Below are 22,303 nucleotides of genomic sequence, written 5' to 3'. Positions count from 1 at the left end.
TAAGAGTCCAGAAGTCACACCAAAGCCACACTCCAGCCCTAAGGACTAGATCGTGACTTTGGTGTGTCTTCTGGTCTCTTAGGACGCATGCATCATTGAAACATCATACCTCCACTGTGACTCGAAGCAGCTTTATTTTGGCTGTCTGTAACAGGCCAATGTAAGATTAAAAACTACATATTAAAACCGACTAAGCTAAATAAAAATCATCATGGGCAGAGTTCACTGGATGGGAAGTCTTATATGCACGATCCTATCCCAATAGTGACAGGTGTGATCTTAGCCATCTGCGTGGTCACCTACCCCACTCATCATATAGCCACCATTTAGCACTCTTATTCATCCAACCTTTAGGGTGAAAACAAACAGTTATGCCTGCCACAGTTTTTAAGTTTTTGGCATTGTTTTTTTTAAATCTTTTAAATTTTTCTTTTAATTTTTTTTCTTATCACTGGGTGCAGCTTTGTGCCATCTGCCAGACAAGATTTTGAAATGGGTTGTTTCATGACATTTTCACAAGTATGGTCTTTTCACCAATGCTTGCAACAGTTCAGTTACCAGGCATTTCAAAAGTCATTGGGGTTTCATCAATATTACCAGTGCTAGCCATATCAATGCCATTCTTTCGTCTATGAAACAAAATAACCTTTTCATCTAATTCTGTAGGTAATATCTGTGGGATTTTTGTTCACTGGGGAAGTTACAATCCAGAGTGGCTCAGGAACCATGGTGTATAACAGTGATTCCCAAAGTGGGCAGTATGCCCCCCTCCCCCACTGGGTGGTAGAAAGATCCAGGGGGGGGGGCAATGCAGGAAAAGGGAGCAGCAGGTGAGTCTTTAGTCAAAATACTGGCATGCAAGAAAGACAAGGGAAACTTGAAATGCAGAAATTAAGAGGGAAAGAAAGCAAAGGATCAGTCATAGAAGGTGTGCTAGAAATCATCTCTAGTTATTGGCATAGGAAGTTGGACCAAAATTATCATAGGCTAGCAGAAAAGTCAACAAATTCAGCTTCAGTATCTATTTCTAGCTTGTAGTTGTCTAGCCTTGAATAATGCAGAATAGGATGCATGTCTTGTCCTGAAATAGACATTGGCAGCTGTGTGGGCTTTTAGTCCCGGAGTATGGCTTCATTTCGCTTTTCACCTGGTTTCGCCTCTTGCAGTGTCTAAAGAGCTAGCCTTCAAAGTGGTTAGAAGCTGCTTTATTTGACCAGTGTGGATGATCCCATTGTCAGTTCTTTTCTATAGAGGCTCATTTTGAATTTCTTGCACACATACACATGGCTTGCGGAGTGAGGTGAGAATGAAAAAAGTCACGACCCCAGTCATTTGTGGTGCTTCTGAGATTGTAGGTAAAACCTGGATGCCTCAAGCCAGGAAGAGTTTCCTAGGTTGTTTGTTGATGATGTACTCCCTCAACCACCCCAACTGGTGGCCCAATGTGCGGTGATCATTCTGGGTGGTTTTTAAGGATCTCCAGAGCAGTCACACCAGATCAGGCCACCTGGTAGAGAGTTTCGAGAGAGCAGTTTGAGGAAAAGCAACCTAGCAAACTCTTTCCAACTTGAGACTGTAGAACCTTTTTAGTAGTCCCGGCTTTATCCTTCCCCGAGCTAAGCAGGCCAGCTTCAATTCCCGTGAAGTCCACTGACCTGTGGATAAGATAAATCAGGTTTTTAAAGTTTTGGGTTTTTTTAACTAAAATTTATTGCCATATAGTTGAGTGTATATGGTAATCAGGAATGTCCCTGCTAAATTGGGACAATTGGAGAGTATGTGGTTGAGACCCTGGAAATTATACTCAGTCACATCTGGAGAGCAACAGGCTGGGTAAAGGTTGAAGAAGGGATAATATAAGATTATAGAGTGGAATTTGAAAGGTGAAAGAAAACAAATGCACAGAGAAGGCAGGTTCAGAAGACCAAAACCACAGAGATGGAAGTCTGAACATTATGTAGAGATTTAGAAATAATCAGCTAAATGCTTACTTACCCCAGTTAACTAAATTTGTAAAATGCGCCAACATAAATCTATTAATATTGGAATTGGTTTACAGTTTTGACAATGAGCTCTTGCATGGGCATTACTAGTGATGTAATTATTAAAGGCCTGTTGCTGGAAATAGGACTTTTATTTTTCAAAAAGAGTTTCTTAAATAAAAGTGTGTGTGATAAATAGACCTTAAGTATTTAGGAGGTACCTTTATAAAATCAAGTGGTAGTTCAATTTTAGAAGTAATTTTTGTATTGGGGCAGTGGGAAAAGTTTGCTGTGAATGTGTTTCCAGTCAAAACATCTGGATTTAATTTAGAGTTACCTAACAGATTTAATGAATATTTATGGCTGGTATAATGATTTAAGGCAGAGATCTTTCTTTCACTCTATGGAAACAATGATGTTATTTGAAGATATAAATAAAAATTTAAATAGTTTTATGCCTGTTAAGTTGTTGGATTTTGAAGATGATTACTTGAGAAAATGCAAGATTAACTTTAAAAATTGTTTCAATAGTATTAGTCACATGCAGAATTTTCCATGAAGAAATGTTTGCTGCTATAATTTCTGATTCATTTCTGATACAAAAGTGTAAATATTTTTTCCTAAACAAACACACATCAGTTTATAGATTGTAAAATAAGTCTCCATGATTGTGCTTTGCCATGTATCACTCAGCACACTGACGCGCCAATGTACTGTACAGGAGGTGCATCACACATCATATAGGCAGGTGTCTGGAATGGCATCTAGGCAGGAAGGGGGAGGTGATTTGGTTGCAGGTACTGTGTTTGTGCGATGGTGTGCATGCATAGGATCAAGGGAGGTGACAAAAAATAAGCAAACCATGCAGCATGGTTTGACACTGCATGGTGTGGACAGCCTTGGGAGTGGGACGTGCATACAGCAGGATTTTGAGCTGCTTTCAGAAAACTCAGGATTGAGCTTTCTGCCCGTCTGCTCCTGACCCATGTGTGTTCTTATGCACCTTATCAGCTTTCTTACATTATTTGTATTGTATATCCATGGCTTTAAATGTGGCATATACAAAAAAAGCCCCTGTGTGTGTGCCTGCCTTGATCCTGACCATTATTCTATTTGTATTTATGAGTTCAGTACTTTACATTTCCTGTAGAGCAGGATAGGGGAATCTGTGGCCCTCCTGATGTTAATGAGGTACCATTCCCATAATCATGGGATGCCCTAATGAAGCTGAAGTCTAAAAAAATTTGAAGGGTTACTGATTCCCTAGCACTGCCCTAGAGAACATGCAGAAGATTTTTTAAAAATTCCCCTGGGGTATCCAGTGCAGCCAGTACTCAGGCCAGATCTGCTCAGTTTTAATATTGGAGTGTACTGTATGACTTCAGACCATAAGCACTTTCATTTTGAATCTTGTTCTGGCACTTCTGTTCTTAGCTGAGCCAACTTCAGTCTGCCAGAATATTATATATTGACTACATATGTATGATTAGAAGTTGCATTGCCAGCTTAACTCAAGAGTGCTCAAAGCTAACATGTTTCTTTAACAAACAAAAAAAATTTTTTTACAAAAAGGGAGGCTTTTGAATAGTTGTTTCCTGGCTAGCGAGTTAGATGATTTACCTGTCCTATATGAGGTTATATTTACTTTACAAATACAGGTGCATAGTTAGCATGTTGCTTTTGGGTTTATCTCTTTCATTAGAGAATGCAGCAGCAAACGCCATCTGCTACCAGTGTCAGCTGCTATAGTAGTTAGGACCATTCATATAGAGGGATAGACAAAGATCCATGTTTTTGTGACTTCACAATTAGACTACTGTAATATATTCTAACTGGGGCTACTCTTGGATTTAATTTGGAGCCTATGGGATAAAATATGGCAAGCAGGCTATTTTGTGGGGCTTTCTACTCTTGTATACTCTATGCTGAAAGATCAGAAGTGGTTGCCAGTTATATACTGAGGCATAGACAGGGGTTATCTTGGCTTATAAGGCAAAAATGGGTCACGACAGGTTATCTAAGGGGTGAAGCAGATGGACAAAATAAAGCAGCTTCCAGCCACTTTGAAGGCAGGGCGTTTATATGATGGACACCTCGAAAGGGAGTGGAAAGTGAAACGAAGCCATGCTCTAGGGCTAAAAAAGAGAGCAAAAAGAAGCTGGGATACTCTGTCTTACCCTGGAAAATGCACATTTTCACATCTGCATATAAACAGCCCATTGGCAGGGCAGGCCTGCGGTAAAGCAAAAAAATGAAAGTGTGAGAACTCTAATGGATATAATTACAACATATACAAATGAAACAGTCCAGCCGGGAGGGGGGCATGGGGTGAAGGGGGCATATAGCGGGGAACTCCATGTTGGAATTCTCTTTTCTTGAGATTGGTTAAAAAACTCAGGAAAGTAGGAGAGATTGTTTAATCTTACTAGCAGAGCAAACACAGCGGAATATAGATGCGAAGAAAAAACTATTATTATTATTATTATTATTAACCTTTATTTATGAAGCGCTGTAAATTTACACTAGGTCCAATTTATCTCCCAGCCCTATGTGTCCCCAATTAAGACAAAGTGTCTTAGAGTGAAAATAATATGTTTACTTACAAAATCATGTGTATGAAGAAATAAACAGGTCTAGCTTCATGTTGCAAAGAAGATGAGGTAGAAAGGTAGACTACATGTTGCTTAAGAAAGTTTCCTTTAGGATACTAGGGAGCCATGCTACTCGGGACAAGAACAAAGGAGAGAGGAAGAATGGAATGGCGATTCTCTCAGGGCCAAAAGGTGAAGTGTACTCTTAGTAAACAGGAAATGAGGAGGAGGGCTGTTAGCAAGCAATAAAACTACCATAGACATGCATCTACATTCTTAGAAGGTCTCAGCATGCAAAGTTGCTTTATCCTAACATTCCATGATTGTGTTTTGCTAATGTACCACTCACACACACCAATGCACCAATGGTTTTTACGATCAATTACTTTCATTAACTTTTCCCTATTTTAAGAAATCCTTCATATATCCCTATGTTATTAAGCACCTAACCACAGATCTTGTAGCACGTTTGAGTCTAACTGAAAGAAAGAAGTTGGCAGCATGAAGTTTTGTAGACTTTAGTCTACATCCTCAGATGCTTTTGGTGGAGTGGAAGCTGGGACACACACATATCCTATATTGGGTATGAGAATGGCTATGTCTTTGTCCACAAATGACCAAATGACCATAATAATGACCCTGGCTTCCACTCCACCAAAAGCATCTGAGGACATAGATTGAAGTCTATGAAAGCTCATGCTGCCAACATCTTCTTTCAGTTAGTCTGAAAGGTGCTACAAGATTCCTCTGCATACTGATTCTACAGACTAACATGGCTATATCTTTGAACATAACAACAGAGGTTTTGTTTTGCTTTTTTGCCAGAAGTGTATTGATTGTATTACTAGAATCTCACTTTATCCAATACAAGGCTTGCACAAAATATGAAACTGTTCCTGAAAAAGCAACACATTTATTCGGTGGATATTTTTCTAAGAGAGACTCACTATTCAAGCAAGTACATTGTAACAACATTGTTGTGCATGTGATTATATCCAGACTTTGCTACTCAGTTTACTTCTTACCTGCTTCATGTTCATTAGGGAGTATGCAGTGAGGCCTAATTCCAATTTCACAGTAGCTACAATACCACAGATACATTACTCTTCTGTCACTAATAGTTTAAACTTGTTTTGGTTTAACCATTGGATTTTATAAACAGGTTGAGTATCCCTTATCTGGAATTCTGAAATCTGAATACTCCAAAATCCATAATTTTCCACATATGGAGCTGAGATAGTGACACATTTGCTTTCAGATGGTTCAGTGTACACAAACTTTGTTTCATGCACAAAATTATTAAAATGATGTTTATAAAATTATGTTCAGGCTATGTGTATAACATCTATATATATATAAAATATATGAAACATAACTGAATTTCATATTTACACTTGGTATTATGTACACTATATGCAAATATTCCAGAATCCAAAACAACCCAAAATCCAAAACATTTCTGGTCCCAAGCATTTCAGATGAGGGATATGTAGTGCATATATATTTTACTCATACTGTTATGTATATTTTTTAAACATCAGATTAATATATGGTGTAATTGTCTGTTGTCATAAAAATAATATAGGGAATGTTGGAAGAAATATTTAGCATTTCAATATGAAGTGTAGCTTTATATTATTGGAGTAGATTCTTGGGTGTACAAACAGATATGATAAATCTGGCTTATAGCCAGAGAAGAGAAGAGAAAAGGGGGAAGGGAGAGGATTATGTACTGAAAGAGAGATCTTTTCAAATCAAAAGTATGCAGAAGAAAGGGAATTCCATGCATACTGTGGTATCAGAGTTTCTGTTTTATTAAAAAATGAAAGAAAAATAATTAAAGACAGCCAAAAGGTATCTTCATGTCTTTTATTTAGATCTATATCTGCTGCATATAGACATGAGCATCTTGCATATATCAGGAAGCATCCCTTGAATAGCTAACTTCCACATCTGTGAAAATGGACTTGGCACTGATTATACTCCCTGACTGTAGATTCAGCTGTCAGCACCTTGTTACTAACAGCTCTTTCATCAGCCTTTTTTCTTCTATTAAATAATGGGTTTGTTGTTTTAAAACACAAAACTAAATAGCTTGAAAAAATGTATTACATATATAGTGACATATCAAAAGGTCTAGCAAAAAGGATCTGTAGCTTTTTTTAAATAGAATAACTAGACTTGTACGGATTTCAAGGCTGAGATCCCAGACGACAAATAAGTCTTTAATGGATGTCTTTAATGACTTATTATTGGTCTTACAGGACACTCAAGTTCTAATTGGTCAGGAATAACTGCACTTGTGAATTTGGAAGATCATGTATTTATAACTTGGTCTCCCCACATTTGAAATTGTACTTGAGCTTGTACTCATAATATGACATTTCTTTGAAACTCAGACCACAAGCAGCACTTGCAAATAAAGAAGTGGAGTTTATTATGCATGCTGCTGCTCTTTTAGGCCTGTTACAGACAGCCAAAATAAAGCTGCTTCGAGTCACAGTGGAGGTTTGGTGTTTCAATGATGCATGCGTCCTAAGAGTCCAGAAGTCGCACCAAAGCCACGCTCCAGCCCTAAGGACTGGAGTGTGGCTTTGGTGTGGCTTCTGGACTCTTAGGACGCATGCATCATTGAAACACCATACCTCCACTGTGACTCGAAGCAGCTTTATTTTGGCTGTCTGTAACAGGCCTTAGTAGCTAATTGGAACTTCCTAGGATTTTTGCTATTTTGACATACTATAGGGCTGGAAATATCCAATGTTTGATCATTGTTCTTAAGGCAAGATAGTATATGTGCTTACATTCTCTTTCTCCCCACTGATGAAGCTGCAGCTATGCTATACTATAACTAGATTTTTTGGAGGTCCCCCCCCCCCAGTATTTAGAAAACATATTGCCAGTTTAACCAGATGTGCATATACAGACTTGCTAATTTTATGAGCCTGGAAGAGCAAGGATCTAAATATACATGATGAGATCTCACTTCTCCAAGATTCCTGTCCAAATTCACCTGTATGTTTTGTGTGTGTGTGAAGAACATTTAGGTCATTTAGAAAATCTAGTTGGGTGTCTAAGTGGAATGGTAAAATGACATCGTTTTGAAAAATATTGCTATAGAGTTCCTTCGTTTGGCCTCTTCTAATCACATTTTCACTTTAATGCAGAATCTAGGTACTACATCCATGCCATTTTGAACCATAGAATCTTTGTTTCCTGCAAACCTTAGGGATGGTTATCTAATGAATGTTTTTTGGTCATCATCTATAACACTTTTCTGGAATTATCTAATGTTAGATATTAGATAAATGTTGGAGGAAATGTGCTGGATAAGGTAGTTCATTGAATCATCTTGTGATAAATTTGTGTCATTGCTAAAGAATAATGTTTAAAATATGTATTTAATGTACTTAGGCCAGTTTGATTCATACTAGATATGCTGTGTTACATACATTAGCTTTATGTATATTAGATCAGGAATGAATAATATATGGCTCATAGGCCTTACATGTATCATAGATCTGTAACATTTTCTGTTGAATTTTAGTGGCACTGACCACAGTGGGGTACAGTAGACTCCAAAGCATTAGAGAGCCAGTGCAGACCCCAAAGAATTGCAAGGGAGCAGTGTAGCTTCTCAAGAGCATAAAATTGCCACTCCTGCAACATAGATAGTGATAGATGAGGAAGATGATGATTGATGTTTGGTCTTTGATTCTCTTTGTAGAGGATATAAACATGCAAGTCTTTTTTATTGGATTTTTAAAAAGTACATTATAAAATCAAAGGCTGCATCTTCTTACTATCATTTTTGTCCTGGTATGAATACAGCAGCCCTTAATGCTTAAAATACACATGTAGCATGTTAGAATTTTGACAGTGGCAAGCATTTGGAACTGTGTTTTATTTTTGAGAACTTCTCACTTCATTTGCTTTAATTATCTCACATCTTTATCTGTAAAGTAATTTAGGAGACTTTAGAGGCCAATAAGGGGTTGTTTCTTTAATGCTTAAAACATTTGGTACTATTTTGGCATACTGTAATTAAAACAAGCCTGACAGGCATGCAATACAAGCCTCAGGCCAAAGCTAAGGAGTCATTTTAGGCAGAGAAGGATTGCACATCTGGGGTAGTTGACTGTGTAACTACCATCTGGCTTGGCTTTTTTTCCCTTTGCCACTATGTAGGGAATAAAAAGATCATAAGATATCACAAGAATGGTATAAATTGTACTTGTCGGTAAGCAAGCTGAAAATGTTGATTGGGAGTTGCTGCCACCTAGTGAAAGAGATTTACATCTGCTAAGATATTTGCTACCCATGTTACAGATTATGGCTTTTTAGTTAAATGTTGACCTTCCACTGGAAAATTATGATTTGTCTTTGGGTTATACCCAGGTGTTTTGTTGAAGAAGCAACAGTGCCACAAATTTTCCTTGTGACAATGATGTCCTGAAGTCTTGAAAAGAGGACAGATAGAGCTAGGATGACACAGACATATTGTTTCAGAAATCCCTGGCTTGCACAAAGGGTCTTGGGTCTGAAAAAAACTGAAGATCACTATTACTTATATTTCCTGGATTCTCTGGAAAGACAAGATCCTGTTGGGCATGTTCCTGGTGGTACTAGATGATGTAATAACAAAAATAGAACATTTTTCCTTTGTAAACATTTTGCTTTCTAGACAGCTGGCTTATATCACACACATGCAGTGACTAAACCTATCAACTTATTCATTATCCCAGACACTGAAGTATGAAAACTTTATCTGGTATTCTAAATCCAGAGAACACTTTGTGATTGTGTGTCTGAATGTCTCATTGTGGTAAGTTCCTCTTAGGTCAGTATTAAATAGATAATATTGTGTATGTTCTGTACTGCAAGCTTACACAATGTTGGCTTGCAGGAAATTCTTGCTGCTAGTTTTAAGATATGGGCTTACTTTTGTGGGTTTGGCAAGTTAAAGCACTACTTTGAAAGTCGGTTGACCACAGCAAGCAGATCTGTGTGTGCATTTTATCTGATGTAACATCTCCAGCTGTACACTGTACATCCCGTCACACTTACGAAGTTACAGGAAACACAGCTTTTGGAATGTTTTCCCATCATCTGTTAGGTGTAAATATGATAGCTCATCTTTTTTGTAACTAAGGCTTGTCCTGCAATATTCTCACTCTACTGTTTTAATAAAAGTTAACAAATGGAAAGGAAGTCCCCAGTTCCATTCTCCACCCTCATTATGGCTAATGTTCCATTGTGTGATTATGCCAAAGTGTGTGTGTGTGTTGGGGGGGGAGCATTGGTATTCAGCTTGGAGTTGAGCAGGGAGATGTGAATAATCCTTGCCATTTTTTTCAGCTTTTGATACACTAAAAGAAACTCACCTCTATCTCAGCTGGAGAATTTAAGCTCTTTGGGTGTGGGAGTGGATAGGGACAGAGGTATCAAAACCATCTGCTCACTTAGCACCAAAACAAGCCCCTGTTGCCGTTCTGAAGAAGAATACAGAGATTATTCCTGCAGTTGTGTTGGGCTTCTCCTCTTTCTCCAGTGAGTATGAGGAGAGAATGGCCCAGTGCAAAATACCACAGTTCCATCCCTTACAATCAGAATGCCTACCGTTTTTGCTGTCATCTAGGAAGTCAAGACAGAACCTTAGTTTTTAGCTCCAGAAGAAAGAAAGGACAGCAAAGGCAGCAGGGGCTCTTTCACACTATGGACAAGTAGTTTAGTTGACACTTGTCCAGGACAAGGGAATGGTAGGATTTAGGTGGCCACAAATTTTGATTTGGTTACCAAGGCTACTCAGAATTTGTGGACCCCTGAGAATCCACAAATTTACAATTTATATTTTAAATGTCAGCAGTATTCCTAATGTTGTGAGTGAAAACATACACAGAGACGTGTGAATTTTGTAAATGTGAAACTGCCTGCCTGGGTATTTATTTAAGACATATTTTTCCTGACAAAAATGAATGTAGTGTGTAGTTTTTTTCATTCTTTCTTTAAATAACAAAACAGACTTTTGCTGTGGACTTTTAGCTTTAACTGAATAAAAACAATACTTCCCTCTGCCTTCTTTCAGACATGCAAGCCATTGTTGCCACTTGAATTTGGAAGAACTCCAAGAATGTTATAGCCTTGGGATATTCCCAGATGTTTTCAATTGAGAACCCACTGTCTCCACATACACCATGCCTCTGGAAACATATGTCTAAACCACTTTATCCATTTGTGAGCACACGCATACACACACACATGCACAGTGTTGTCTTAAGGAAGAAATTGAGGCCACTGGGTTTCTTAAGATCAACTCATGTTGTTAAGTTTCTGCATCTTAATTAGCATTCAATAACCATTGAAGCTTATTTCTAAAACTGTCAGTTTAAAATGTTATCAGTTTGTCATTATGGACAACTGATAATGTAACTTGTCTTCCTTTCAATTCATGCTCTTTTTTGCTATGCAAGAAAGAGTATTCTAGCTCAGTGCCACTCAAAGTGCCGGTCCCTGCATTGGTGCCAGTTCCAGAGCCATTAGCTGCTGATTTCTGGATAGTTTTCAAGAAATAAAGGAACAATTGTATCTAGTAGGCACAAATATGGTGCTAGTCCTTGGCATATTGGGTGAAATTAGTGCCAGTCCCTTCCAAACCAGATAGCCTGAAAAGCAAGCTGACTCTCTCTCTCTCTTTCTCTCTGTGACTCTCTCTTTCTGTATTATCCTCTAAACTGTAATGAACTATTATTTTTACTTTTCATGGAAGATGTTCCACCCTCTGAAATGAAGGCATTAGGTTGAGGGAGGCTGGCAAAGACTAATAGCCTTTCAAATTTGACGGGCAAAAGAGTTCTGTTCTTTTCCCCATCTTCACCCACTACCATGGGCTGAAGTGAAGAGGCTGTAAATTTATTAATGCTGTTTTTGTGTGCCTTCAAGTTGTTTCCAACTTATGGTGAAACTAAGGCTTTTACTCTTTCATGGGGTTTTCTTGCCAAGATTTGTTCAGAGGAGGTTAGCCGTTGCCTTCCTCTGAGGCTGAGAGCATGTGACATGCGTAAGGTAACCCAATGGGTTTACATATCTGAGTGGCGTTTTGAACCCTGGTCTCCAGACTCATAGTCCAGTGCTCAAACCAGTATACCACACTGGCTCTAAAGTTTGTTAATAATTGCTAACCAAATGCTTAGCATCATCATGATGAGCTAAATGTGTATGGAATAAAAGCCTATGTGTTTCTTTTCAAGAAGATACTTGATGGAAACCTGACTTGTCACAGATAGTGGGCAGGTTTTGTTCCCATTGAAGCCTTGTCTTCACAGAAATGAACCACAATCACTTGCCTTTATGGGCTTGTACTTTGGGTGTGTGGTTTGAAGAACTGCCTTCTTGCCCTTGTTAACTACAGTAATTAAGATCCAAGTCCGAGAGCTGTATTCTGGTTTGTTTCTTAGTTACATTGGAGAGTAATGCAATCTTACACTTACATGTACTATCGAAAGGCTGTATTTTGGTGTTTTATTCTGTATTGTTTCAATTTTAGTATATGTGCTGCCAAAAAGCATTTGGTGTTTTATTCTAATGATCCTGTTAATTGGCTAGAAAGTAGATTTACAGTGAAACATCTGTGGCTATATAAACCCATGCCAAAGATAAACACAGATAATTTCCACTTTCAAAATGAAACTGCTTATGGGAGCCCAAAATCTCCCCTTCTTCAGATCAGTTTCCTACCTTACATTTAATTGTGTCATTAACATGGTTCAGTAGTTTGCATTCTGCTGCATTAAAATAGAGCTGCAATTTATTTTAAGATTAGGTATTTCATGTTAGTTTCCAGGAGATTCCAGTTGATATTTATTGCAAACTAATATACATAGTCATTTTGGAGGTATGCTGTTTAAATGATACACGCATCTTAAGAGGCCAGAAGCTGTGCCAAAGTCATGCTCCCGTCCAAAGGACGGGAGCACGGCTTCTGGCCTCTTAGGACGCATGCATCATTTAAACTGTATAACTCCAAAGTGATCCAAAGCAGCTTTATTTTGGCCTGTCTGTACAGGCTCATAGGGGCTCTCCAGACTGCCCCAAAAGGGTGGGCTGCAGAGACGCTGCAGCAGCCAAACTGTGCGACGTCCCTCTGGACCAAAAAGAACCCAAAAAAAAAAAAAAACTGGTTTTTCTTGATGCATGCAGGCAACGTCATCAGTGTGCCATTGGCGCACTGTGGCGCATCTGTGATGCAAGCACGGCACCTGGAAGTGTGGATGCTGCACCGCACTTGCATCATGGATGCATGCCCCGTGTGGGCAGGGCTGCGCAGTCATGGTGCCGCCAGCACAAGCTAGGGTTCCAGAGCATGCGATTGCTGCATGCTCCAGAAACCTAGAATTGGCACCAGCACGCCGTTTCCTGTCTGTCTGTCTGTCTCGGGCGAAAGTATCTTTTATTCTGAAAAGATACACTGTTAATATCTTGGTCCCATTTACTAAAAAATGGATTTTTATATAGAGTCTCTTTTCTAGAGATTGCTTGAGAACTTTGCAACTTGGAAAACATTCTGAAACATGAAGGTACAGTCGGTCCTTCTTATACATGGATTTTTTATACACGGATTCAAGCATACACGGTTTGAAAATATTCCCAAAAAGTATAAATTTACCTTGATTTTCCATTTTTATAAGGGACACCATTTTGCCATGTCATTATATTTAATGGGACTTGAGCATACACGGATTTTGTTATACACGGGGGATCTTGGAACCAATCCCCAGCATATAACAAGGGTCCACTGTACTTCCTTTGAGATCTAGGATGTCCTTTGTGAGGCCACAAAACTTTTCTTAAGCAGAGAACCCTCTCTCTCTGAAAAAGCTCCCATGCCATTACATTAGGAAATTTTTAGATGCTGTTAGGTAAAACATGCCAGTTGCAGTCCCAATTACTGCCTGTTTCAAGAAAGTATTGTAATGGAAAAGTTTGTAATGCTATTCTTTTTGGATAACAACAGTTTCCTTCCACAACATTTCTTTTTCAGTTGCTTTTCAAATTACCCAGTTTCTCTCTTATCTTCCCACTTTCCCTTTTGTCCCCTTTGTCCTCAGCATCAACTGAGTTGCACTTTGCACTCAGTTAATTCAGAAGGGCAGAGAGGAGGTGGTAGAACCTTGCCCTTCCCTGTAAGATCAGGCAAAGCAAAATGGTGCAGTCTTTCCTAACTTGACTGTTCTTCATTAATAACTTTTGTCATCTTGATCATGCTCTGATGTTGCTTGGCCACATGTGTCCTGGTTTCCATCTGTGAAATACTGGAGGGAATGCAGGAGGGTATGAGTTAGCTGGGCCTAAAAATCTGTTATTCATTGGTCTGGTCTGATCTTGGAAGCCAAGTACGCTCAGCCCTGGTTGGGATGGGAGATTACCAATGAATAGCAGATGCTGTAGGCTGTATTTCAGAGGAAGGAACTTCCAAGCCACCTCTGCATATTTCACCATTAAGAAAACCTTATGAAATTCATGGCATTGCCGTAAGTCGACAAGTGATTTGAAGGCACGTACACATGCACTAGCTAGCTGATTCTGTGTATAGAAATAAATGTAAAGGCCTTTTTGTTCCTGTTCATTTTTATGATGTATTGTAAATGGTAACATCTTCATAAAACTTCCATTTTAGAAAATGCAAGTCTTCAAATATGCCAGTTTTCCATTTCTTTCTGCTTGGATTTTGGTAATGCTATTGTCAGCATATTTTCAAACAGTTCCCAGTAGTACCACAAAGTAAACTTACAACTCTGGGAAGAAATTGTTTTAAAAAAACAATGAAAAGCACATGATCTAGAGATATTTAGATTAGCATGATTCAGCAATAAACCTGCATCCTTGCTAAAAATATTATTGTGAGCATTTTATATTTTTATTTTGAAGTTAATAGCTCAGTGGAATCATGATGATTTATATTTAATTCTGAGACTAGCCTTCCTGATACACTCCAGATGTGTCCGTCAACATGTCTGTGCTGGCTGGGATTATAGCAATAATAATAATAATAATAATAATAATAATAATAATAATAATAAATATTTATTCATATCCCACCTCTCCTTGCGGATCAAGGCGGGTAACAACATAGTACAATACAATCATAAAATAAAAACAATTCCCCAATCCCCCTCTACAAATATACAATGCTAAAAACCATAAATAGTAGTTGAATTCTAATATATTTTGAGAACAGCAGGTTGCAGTAGGATGATGTGCACAGTTGAGAGGGAGAGAAAATCTTGACAAAAATAGTATCAACTTGTTAATTTTTTCTTCCTTGTGATTCTCCTGTGTTAAGCAAACATGTTTGGGGAGTGTAGAGCACTTAATCCCCATCCATAAAAAGAGTTGCCTTGTTTGCATATGGTCTCTTCATGGGTGGTACAATCTTAGCCAGTATTTTTGCTTTGCCTTTGCAAGGACAGGTTATTCATGTCCATAAAACTTCCCCCTATGCTGGACTTAAGCATGCTGATTTGACTGGAATCACTTCAACCTTTCCATCTTTTATTACATGCCCCTATGTTTTACCCTTGGCTTGTCCATGGGTGATAGCAAATTCTGTCATTTTGGACCCGCTCTCAACTAATGCACAAGATCAACTTATAGTGAAGTATATACACTAAGCAATTCACATTGTACAAGTCACTAAGCTGAAGGAATCTTCTTTGATTTTTGCAGATGTTTCATGTAAACATTTGGTGCTTTTCTTTGTTTTTATAGTGATCCAGCTGCTAAAGCTCTGTGGGAGTCTTTAATGAATCTCAAACAGAAAGAAGCTGTGATGGAAGTGAGGAGACACCTAGTGGAAGCAGCAAGCAGAGAAAATTTGCCAATCAAGATGAGCATGGGTAAGCTTTCAAGAGTGCCTGTGTGACCTTGTTGTAATACAGAATATATCAACAACAGCCACTCCTGATCTGTGTCTGGCCATTTATTGTTTAGATTATTCTCACAGGGTCTAAGATTAATCTTTCTGAAGTCATTTGGCTATTAATGAATCTGATATTGTTGACACTTGGGATGGGCCATGTCTCTGGAAGTTGGTGGTTTAAAATGTTACAATGGTTTCAAGCAGTTTCACTACTGAAGTTGGACCTGCAGACTGATAATGCAGATACATGTATAATGATGCTTCTTCTCTTTTGAGGTTTGAATGACTAACTTAGGGGGAGCTGGGATGCAGAGTCTTGTTCTGTGACTGAATGTAGATATTTCTATAAGAGCATATTGGATGTTACTTTGCTGTGTAGGAACCAGATATTCACATCCCTTCATAAACAACTGCTAAAGGCTTTTTAGCAAATTCATTGCCAAGTCAAGATTTAAACTGAGAATATCCACACCTACAGTTTACCCTTCTATCCACTATGCTAGAGCAGCTCTCGTTCCACTGAACACTGTAAACCACTCATATTGGAATGGAGAAAGGGTGCAGATGGTGAGGCTTGTCTTCATATTGAACTGATGGTATTTCCAGACAAACTGTGTACTGTGATGTCCTCATGGCATGTACATAGGTCAGGGGTAGGCAACCTGCGGCCCGCGGGCCGGATGCGGCCCGGCGAGGCCTTGGGACCGGCCCCAGCCCGGTCCTGCCGCCGATTGCCGCCGGGGCCTTTGGGGGGCAATTGTCTATAGAAGCCTCAAAAACATGCATTTATATTAACATTTTTTTAAAAATCAGCAAATTTTTTCACATGTCCTCCATGTTTTTTAAAAAAGTGTCTTCCATTTGAAAATTTTGTCCTACATTTGTCCTGGTTTATTTATATATTTAATTTTTTTTAAAAAATTATTTAATTATTTATTTTTTGGCTTCGGCCCCCCAGTTGTCTGAGGGACAGCAACGCGGTCCCCGGCTCAAAAAGGTTGCCTACCCCTGACATAGGTAATACTGGTACCAGACAGATATAGACAGCAGTGGGCCAAACTTTCTTACAGACTGTTGTTGTTAACTACCCTTGAGTCAATCTTGACCTATGGCGACCCTGCTGATGAGACATCTCCAAGACACCTTGTCCTTGCTGCCCACCTCCTGCAAACTCATACTCATGATCCCTTTAATAGAGTTTATCCATCTATCATGCAGCCTTCCTCTCTTTCTCCTGCCTTCCTATTATTTTTCAGTAGCATTGGTAAGTGCAAGATGTTTGCAATAATCCATCCTGCCAGCATCACTCAGCAAATCTGGCCTGTTCAGGTAAATGTGATGTGGTAACTAAATAATATGAATGGAGCAGTATTGCAGCTGCCTAAAAAGAAACTCAATTCTTTCTTAATTTTGGACTTGTAACACTGAAAAAGCACTTTAAAAAACCATATTGGAATTTGCACTACTCCAACAGTAGTGATTAACTGGAAGTATATGTCCCTCAAAGTAGTCAGTAATTTTTCTGCTGCTTCTGAGAAGGCTGAACACAACTGTAGAGTAACAAACTTTCCAAGGGCATGTTTAGTGACTCATATTGGCTTTAGGATGTTTAGTATGGGTCTGTTTTGTACCTCCTAAAAGTGATATCTTACTTTTGTACTACTGTTTTGTACTACTGATAGCTACTGTTTGTAAGAAAAAGATTATCATTCTTCAAGTAGATAGGAAGGACAAAGACTATTAGGAGGTAATTGTGATTTCAAACATCTTTTAAGCATCCAACCACTCAAAACCTGAATTTGTATGTTAAGCCAGTGCATGACACAAGGCAGCTTTCTGAGTTCTTCCTTACTGCAGGTGTGGGAACAGAATGAAATTAGATAAGAGGTATAACTTGTACAATGGATCAAGACCCAATAGTTAGGAGGGGAGGAGATCCCGAATGCATTTTAGATATCTGCTAGTGATGGGAGGTAGAGGTGTGTATGGGTGAGCCCTGTCCTCTGTTGTGGAGAAGTAAAGCTCTGGGTGTGGATGTTTTTTTTAAAAAGCAGGATTAATTCTAAGTGGCTTCTGCTGCTATTGAGAAGTGTGACTTTGCAGGACAGCATGAACAAACTGAAATCAACAAGGATCCAAAACACACTGCAGAAATAATCCAGTTTGACACTGCTTTAACTGTCCTGGCTCAATGCTAGAGAATTCTGGGAACTGTAGAGACATTTAGCTTTCTCTGTCTGAGAGCTCTAGTGCCACAATAAACTACAATTTTCAAGATTCCCTATTACTGAACCAGAGCAATTAAAGTCATCTCAAACTGGATTATTTCTGCAGTGTGTTTTGAACCAGAGTTGCTGGGGGGAAAATCCAGAGAATATTCTCCTAGGAATGGTGGTAGGATAAGTTGTATCCCAGCATCTCAATTAGACGTCTAGTATTTCAGACTACCATCAAGATGGGCATAACTTCAAAATGGACAATAGATATCATGTCCACAATATCTGGCCCAGTCTTTGGACTTTTCTGTTCCTTAACTTTTTCTTCTCTACCCCACTACATTTTTTTTAACGTCACCTACTGTGATTAAGAGTTTTGGGCAACCTGAAATCTTTGCACATTTTTGTAGCATCTTGACTGGTGCCAATAAAAATACTGCCCTATTGTGGATATTTGGGTTCTCTCCCCCCCCTCCCAATGTATATACTTTATTGTTTTAACTCTGTGAAATCTGGTTTAGACTTTTAAAACTAGTTGCTATATTTATCTCAATGTTTATATGCAAATATTTTACCCTTTAAAAGTAGCTGTGATTATTCAAAAGGCAGTCAGGCTTACTTTTAAGTGCAATCCTCTTACTTTCTCACTTTTTTCGTCAGTTATAATATTTTAACACACTTGAGAATATTAATTCCCCAAAGAAAGTTCTATTCTGCATGCAGCTTCCCAAAACAAAGAAGTGTTGTTCCTTGAAGCAGAAGTGTTGCTGCTTCTTTTCCCAGTCTCACTTCCTTCTCAGCCTCATTGGTGATCAGATGTATATCTCAGAATGCTTCTAAAAGTGATAGTCCATGATGCTTTTGTTTGAAGCTTTGCTATTAGCATATTATTTGGCAGGGAAAGCCACTTTGCTACAAATGTCGTTCTGTGGCTTCAGAAATGGCCTGCCTTGCTTGGCAGTTTTAACAGAGGACAGTAAATCTAAACTCAGGCTGAATCCCTTTATTATGTCCCTTTATTGGCATGTTGAATGATGAAAGCTGAAACACCAGGAGGATAACAGAAACAAAGTGCTCTCTTCTGCTGCTATAACCCTCCATTAATGGAAGAAAGCCTCCTCAGTTCTATCCTGGTAAACTATGCAGAATGCAACCTGAAAGACTGAAGCATCTCATTAGGGAGCACAAGGCAGACCTAGCCTGTGGTAACAATATACAGATACAGGAGGCTTTGTAAAAGAGGCTGGGATAAGGCTACTATAAATCCATTAAGTAGCCTGTAACTATCTGACCACAAAACCAAAAAAAAAAGGAAATGGCAGATTTTCTTTGGATAAGATATGTCTAAACTTTGTCTAGGAACATCCAAGAAATAAGGAAAAGACAGAAATATGAACAGCTTTGGACATTATGAAATGGAGAAGGTGGGATGCACAGGGTACTTGTGCCTCCTGTTTCCCATGTTTTTGTAGTGCTTGAATTGAAGCTTAAATACCTACACATGCATAGCTTATAGTTTATTTAACAATTAGTATATGTGCTGTGGGCACAGTTATCAATAGTACTACATTCATTGTAAAGGGACTTTGAACTTTACAAAGAAGTACTGAGAAGTGTCTCCCCATCATCCCATAATAGCTGAAGCCCTCTGCAGATGAAATAAGTACAAAATAGATGTGGCTCACACAAAATCTTTGTTCTGGGAGTGTCTCCCCCCCCCCCCCCCCCGCTATAGTCATTATAAATATTTTAATTTTTATTTAATGTATTTCTGTATCACCTCCCAGCCAACAAGGACTCCTGAGGCGATGAACAAATAAAAACCAGTTAAAACAGTGCTAGGATTAAGAACATTTTAAAAACACATTAATATAGTTTTAAAAATTCCTAAAAGCAGTCTAAGAACAATCCTAGAATCCAGTTTTGAAACAGTTAAAACAGCATCTTCAGACACTGGTTTCAAGCACTGTTTTGGCTGCCTGTAGAAGCTTAAAAGAGATGGGGCCAGCCTAACTTCCTTTGGTGGGGAGTTCCATAGTCAAGAGGCTGCTATGATGATATTGATGTTTAAGGTTCTTGGTCAAAGTATGGATTCAGTGTGGATGCACATAGTACAGGGATGATGGACTGCATTCTCTCCAGGATAGATTGTCCGGAGCAGCTTGCTAGAATGGTGCAAAGCTGAATCCTGTAATGGACAGTGACAGAACAAAAAAATAAATATACCACCTAGTAGTCTCTGCTAGCTGCTATGCCACTAGGATGGTGAATTTTCTTTAGCCTTTAATATGAACCTTAAAGGAGTGATCCCATCCCCCTAAATAGGTTCAACTCTCTGGATAGTTCCTTTAAAGTTCAGTCTAAAACCAGAGTGGATTCACTGTTTCAACTTATGTGGAAGCCTGCAGCTGGCACTAATCTACCCCTTTCCTCTCTGTCTGCTGCTTTTTTCTTTCATTATCTCTTCTTTACTATCTGGCAGGCTGCTGGAGAGGGGGTAGATCACTCTTAGAGAGTCCTGTGCATGTCTACTGAGAGGTAAGCCTCAGTGCAACAGCTTTCAAGTATTTAAGGCACAGCTCAGTTCTCTGCATTTACATTTAAATATCCTGCTCTCTAAATGTATTTTTTGAAATCTAAGAAAAGTAGCTGAAGTGTAGGTTTATAAATTTGAAAGCTTTTAAATTCCTCTAATCTCAAATAATATATCAAAGGTAAAAGATGGGCTTCTCTACTTAACCCTAAAGAAAACTACTCCTGTCCCCACCTCAGACTGGAATGTAGCAACAGTCTCTTGCAGTGGATGGAGACAATACAACCTGCATATGTGACCCACATTGCATATTCATGCTTTTGTGGGTTGCTCTCAGATGATGGTCAGTATCTACTTGATGAGCCTTACTCTGCCTAACTTTGACACAGCTTCTAGCTGAATTAAAACATTGCTCCTATGAAGTTTCTAATCTTAATGTTCAGTTGTAAATGAAAAGCTGAAACTGATATGGGGTGCTTTGTTAGATTAGGAATCTGTGCTGACAAATTTGTGATAGTTGCCAGACTTGCATCATTTAGTGTTATCATTTCCCACTTCCCCTTAGAAACTGTTTTTTAAAAATCCCTGGAAACACTGTTCTTGTTTTGTTTTGTTTTTTAAATCCAGTATAAAGACATTTACAAGCTTAATAAATTGGTAGTGTGTTGTGTTTGCATATTAAGTGGAGGCTGGCATGTGGCTGTAATATCATTTGGCTGACATTATTTCTTTCAACAAGGGAGCTGGTAGACAGTGGCCCTTTTGTCTGTGTGCCTTTTGGGATGATGCTGTATCTCTAAATTCAAACTACTTGTTGGAAGCCCAAATATTTTAACTTCAATTCAGAGCCAAGTATTTTGACTTGTCTGGCTGTGGATGTGTTTATTTTAAAACTGAGTTAACTTAGACACAATTAAAGAGAAACAACTGTGTTGATCTTGGTAGAAGATTGCACGTACTGTACATTCAGTATTCAGTGATACTATAATTGCAAAAATACATTTTTGATCCATGTATCAAAGTACAAAGAGTTCTAATGTTTTAGTTATTCTGGACATAAAATTCCCCATAACCACTTGTAATGGTAGTTTATAAGAGAGATCCTACTATCAGTTCTGGTTTCAGATGTCCATAAGTACACCTGTAATAAGTCATTAAGGTCCTGCCAATAGGCTACATGTGAATTCCAAAACTTTCTGAAGGTTTACAGTCAAGACACACAGTCGGAACATGATGGGACTTTTCTCTGGAATTCGACAATTTCAGAATGCAGATGGAGAAATTGTAATGTATACTCCCCTTATAGAAAAGTTATACCCATCTTTTCTCACACTGATGAAAGGGGATACTCTTCTTTTTCTCCTTCCCTCTTGAGAGGTTGGGAGTATTCAGGAAAAAACTTGAGCCATGTTTTAAGACATGAATTGGGAATCAGCCACCTTCAGGCCAAATGTAGCACATTTTCTCTCTGGACTCTTCTTCCAGACCCACCCATTTTTTCCTGCACATCTATTTCTATATTAGCTGAGCAATGTGACTGTGGAAGAACATGGGTGGGGAGGGTAAATTGAAGCTTTTCTCCCTGTAATCTTCCCCCGTTCCAGTGGTCATCTGATCTGCTGAAGCAGCTAAAAACAAGGAAGAAGATCTCTTTCTCCTTCCATGGGCAGCTTTCTGTATTTCCATTCTGAGCAACTGGAGAAGGGAAGCGCTCTTCTCAAAGCTAAGCAGATAAGGCAAGTAAGCTGCCCATAGAGGAGGAGAGATCTCTTATTTTGCATGGAGCATGAATTCTAATCCTTCCCTCTTGCTGTAATCTGGTTGAATCTATATAACCTACCACAAACTCTGGTGTATCATGAGGTTTGGGAAATTAGCCTAACTGAATATGAGCTTCCTTAAACACATGAGGAATTGCCTCTTTTTTTCAATATTGCTGAAGAATTGCCCTCTTGCCTTTTCCTTAATGAACAGCTGCTTGGGGTTCTGATTTTTTGGGACCAAGACATAGTGCTCATTCCCAATATTGTGATGACTTGGAGTGTTGTTTAATTTTATTTTAATAC

The 22,303-nt window shown here is 38.7% G+C and overlaps 1 protein-coding gene across 1 annotated transcript in view; it reads left to right on the top strand.

Moving 5' to 3' along the window:
* SCFD2 (sec1 family domain containing 2) overlaps positions 1–22,303 on the top strand; it is a 166,960-nt gene that overhangs the window by 6,791 nt on the left and 137,866 nt on the right. The window contains 1 exon segment of the mRNA XM_042468062.1: positions 15,338–15,465. Within this exon segment, the coding sequence (XP_042323996.1) occupies positions 15,338–15,465 (128 nt within the window).

The sequence above is a fragment of the Sceloporus undulatus genome, chromosome 5 (assembly GCF_019175285.1).
Source record: "Sceloporus undulatus isolate JIND9_A2432 ecotype Alabama chromosome 5, SceUnd_v1.1, whole genome shotgun sequence".
NCBI classification, from domain to species: Eukaryota; Metazoa; Chordata; class Lepidosauria; order Squamata; family Phrynosomatidae; genus Sceloporus; species Sceloporus undulatus.
The sequence above is the reverse complement of the archived record's forward strand: the minus strand, read 5'-3'. Positions and strand labels throughout refer to the sequence as shown.